Source organism: Culicoides brevitarsis, chromosome 3, assembly GCF_036172545.1.
Source record: "Culicoides brevitarsis isolate CSIRO-B50_1 chromosome 3, AGI_CSIRO_Cbre_v1, whole genome shotgun sequence".
NCBI classification, from domain to species: Eukaryota; Metazoa; Arthropoda; class Insecta; order Diptera; family Ceratopogonidae; genus Culicoides; species Culicoides brevitarsis.
This window is the reverse complement of record NC_087087.1, coordinates 6,360,260-6,363,297: the sequence shown is the minus strand read 5'-3', so window position 1 is coordinate 6,363,297 and position 3,038 is coordinate 6,360,260. Positions and strand designations below refer to the sequence as shown.

Sequence of the window (3,038 nt, the reverse complement as noted above, 5' to 3'; positions counted from 1 at the left end):
AGCCAATACAATGAACACTTTTTCAATTCTTTTAACATTTTTAGATGACTTGGAATCTCCTACCCATTTCTACATTCGTCAAAAGAAAGAAGAATCCAATTACGAGCTCTTGGATCATCATGACTCGTTCTATGACACAACAAAAAGTCTCTTGGTTCTCTTTCAAATCATGGGAGTCATGCCCATTATGCGAACTCCCAAAGATCAAGCAGGACCTCGAACGACTTTCAATTGGTTCTCAAACGCCTTCTATTGGGCCTTCTTCATTTACGCTTGCGAAACTGTCATCGTCATATGGGGTAAGAGCGAAACGTAAAAATTAACACGAATGACTCACTAATTTATGTTTTATTGATTTTACAATCAAGTGGCACGTGCTCGTGTCATTACTTTCCTTACCGATTCCGATCGCCGCTTCGACGAAGTTATCTACAATATTATATTTATGAGTTTATTGATTCCGCATTTCCTGTTACCGGTAGCATCATGGCGTTACGGGCCTCAAGTAGCGATCTTCAAGAACATGTGGACCGAGTATCAGTTGAAATTTTATCAAGTAACGGGAATTTCGATCGCTTTTCCGCATCATTATGCTGTCACGTGGTTTCTGTGCGTTTTCTCGTGGGTCCTTGGAGCAATTGTCATTTTGTCGCAGCATTTTTTGCAAAATGACTTTTTGTTTCGCGATACCTTGGCATATTATCACATCTTGGCGATGCTTAATGGCTTTTGCAGTTTGTGGTATGTTAATTGTACGGCGTTCAAGTATACGAGCAAACTTTTTATCCGCCATTTGCAAGAAACTCTGAGTTCGGATAGACCAGCGAAGCAAATTACCGAGCTGAGACACTTGTGGATGGATTTGAGCCATATGATGCAACAACTTGGGAAAGCGTATGCGAAAATGTACGGCATTTATTGCTTGGTTATTTTTATCACGACAATTATCGCGACATATGGCGCGTTATCTGAAATTGTCGATCATGGCGCCACACTGAAGGAACTCGGACTTTTTATCATTGTCTTTTACTGCATGAGCTTGTTGTTTATCATCTGTAATGAGGCGCATCATGCGTCACGGAATGTGCTTTATTTGGTGCAAGATAGACTGCTGAACGTTAATTTGACGGCAATCGATGTCGAGACACGCAAGGAAGTCGAAATGTTTCTCGTTGCGATCGACAAGAATCCGCCAACCATGAACTTGGATGGATATGTTGATATTAATCGGGGACTAATTACCTCGGTAATTATGAGCAATTTATTTTCTTTTACATATTTTTTGAAGTTTATGTTTCTTTTACTGAATATTTATTTAATTCAAATATTTTTTTTTTCAACATTTTTTAAAAATAGGTAATATTAAAATTTTTTATTTATTTTCGAATAAATAAAATAAATATTTATTTTCATATAAAGTAATTAATGAAAATTACTTAAAATAATAAAAAAAAATTTAAAATTTTTTAATTTAAAATAAATTTTTTTTTTTAAATTCTTTATTCGAAAATAAATAAAAAAAATTTAATATTAAATATTTTTAAAAAATGTTGAAAAAAAATTTTTGAATATTTTTTTTACATATTTTTGTAATTTTTTGTGTTAGGTATATATTTTTATTTATTTAATTTTTTTTTAAAAAAAAAAAAATGAAGTTTGTCAATATTTATTTTAAAATTAATTGAACTCTAAATTAAATAATTTTGTTTTTGTTTTAAAAATTTTTTCTTTTAAATTTAGGTATTAAAAAATTTTTATTATTTTTTATTAATCTTAAAAAAATAATTAAAATTTTATAAATAATTAGAATTTAGAATTTTTTAATTTTTTTCTGATTTTTTTAAATAAAAAAATTATTAATTTTATTTTTTTTACTTTATTTTTTTTTTCTTATCTAATATACCAAAAAAATTTTTTTTTCTTTTCTAAAACATTTTATTATTTTTAATAAATTTTAATAATTTTTTATATTTTATTTTTGTTTTTCAAATTTTTTTTTTCACGCTTTTTGTTTTTTTTTTTTTAATTTTTCAATATTTTTTTTATTTAACTTTTTTTATAAAAATTATTTTTTTATATAAATTAAATTTTTTCTTATTCAAGATAATTTTAAAAATTATTTTTTTCTCAGAACATCACATTCATGGCAACATATCTCGTCGTATTGATGCAATTCAAAATGACTTTATTGCGTCAAGCTGCCAAACAGGCTGCAATTGATTCCATGTTGAATGCTACAATTCTTCGAGGACTCCGTCAGCAAAATGCCACGCACTAAATATGGACAGGCGCCATGCATCACAAGAATTCTCAAATAAAGGCGAAACGGAGGAACACACACATTACGCCAACAAAGGCACTTCAATCATTTAATTAACAATTTTTACAATGTTTGAAATTGCAGTCTATATCAGCACGATACGTCGACATATCACTTCACAATCAACATCAGCAGCAGCAACAAAAAAAAATGTTAAATAAAAAAGCAAAAGTATAATAATCAATGATAAAATCAAACTGGGGACCACCCATTTTTATACTGTTCACTATAATATAATTATCATTCCAACCCAGATAAAATATTTACTCATCGTACGAGTAACGAGATGTAATATAAGCTGCTGTTTACTGCAACTTGACGTCGTCGTTTTCGTCGTCAGCATCAAAAACACGACAGAATGTTCAAGCAAATTTACACAGAAAAATATTGCTTCACTTTTTGTACCTCTTTTTTTATTTTTGCTGAAACGCTACTTTAAAAATTAAGACAAATTTTTTTTTCGCAAAACGATGTTTGTTATGTCTTGTAAATACTTAAATATACCAGAAGTAATTATGACATGACAATGTCTGGAAATGTGTTTTCTGGAGAGAGACTCTTATTGAGTTATTTTCATGTACGTGAGAAAACACGAACTTGTCGCAACAAATTCCCTTGATGCAGAGTTACAAGGAAATTTTTCGACGTTATTATAATTAAATATTATAATGATAAATCTGTGGTAAGTATAAGGTTTCATGTTTTGCTTGAAAATTGT

At 29.3% G+C, this 3,038-nt stretch overlaps 1 protein-coding gene across 1 annotated transcript; it reads left to right on the top strand.

The window, feature by feature from the left end:
- The first annotated feature begins 154 nt into the window (after positions 1-154).
- LOC134835695 (gustatory and odorant receptor 22) lies at positions 155-2,434 on the top strand. The gene is made up of 3 exons (XM_063850618.1): positions 155-299; positions 369-1,246; positions 2,132-2,434. The coding sequence occupies exons 1-3, from the start codon at positions 170-172 to the stop codon at positions 2,276-2,278; spliced, it is 1,155 nt and encodes a 384-aa protein (XP_063706688.1). The 5' UTR covers positions 155-169; the 3' UTR covers positions 2,279-2,434.
- The last annotated feature ends 604 nt before the right edge of the window (positions 2,435-3,038 follow it).

Bases quoted from the DNA above. Each gene is read 5' to 3' on its own strand.
- LOC134835695 (XM_063850618.1), top strand. From the start codon at position 170: ATGGGAGTCATGCCCATTATGCGAACTCCCAAAGATCAAGCAGGACCT. The intron at 300-368 runs GTAAGAGCGAAA...TTTACAATCAAG, and splicing joins AACTGTCATCGTCATATGGG to TGGCACGTGCTCGTGTCATT. The intron at 1,247-2,131 runs GTAATTATGAGC...TTTTTTTCTCAG, and splicing joins ATCGGGGACTAATTACCTCG to AACATCACATTCATGGCAAC.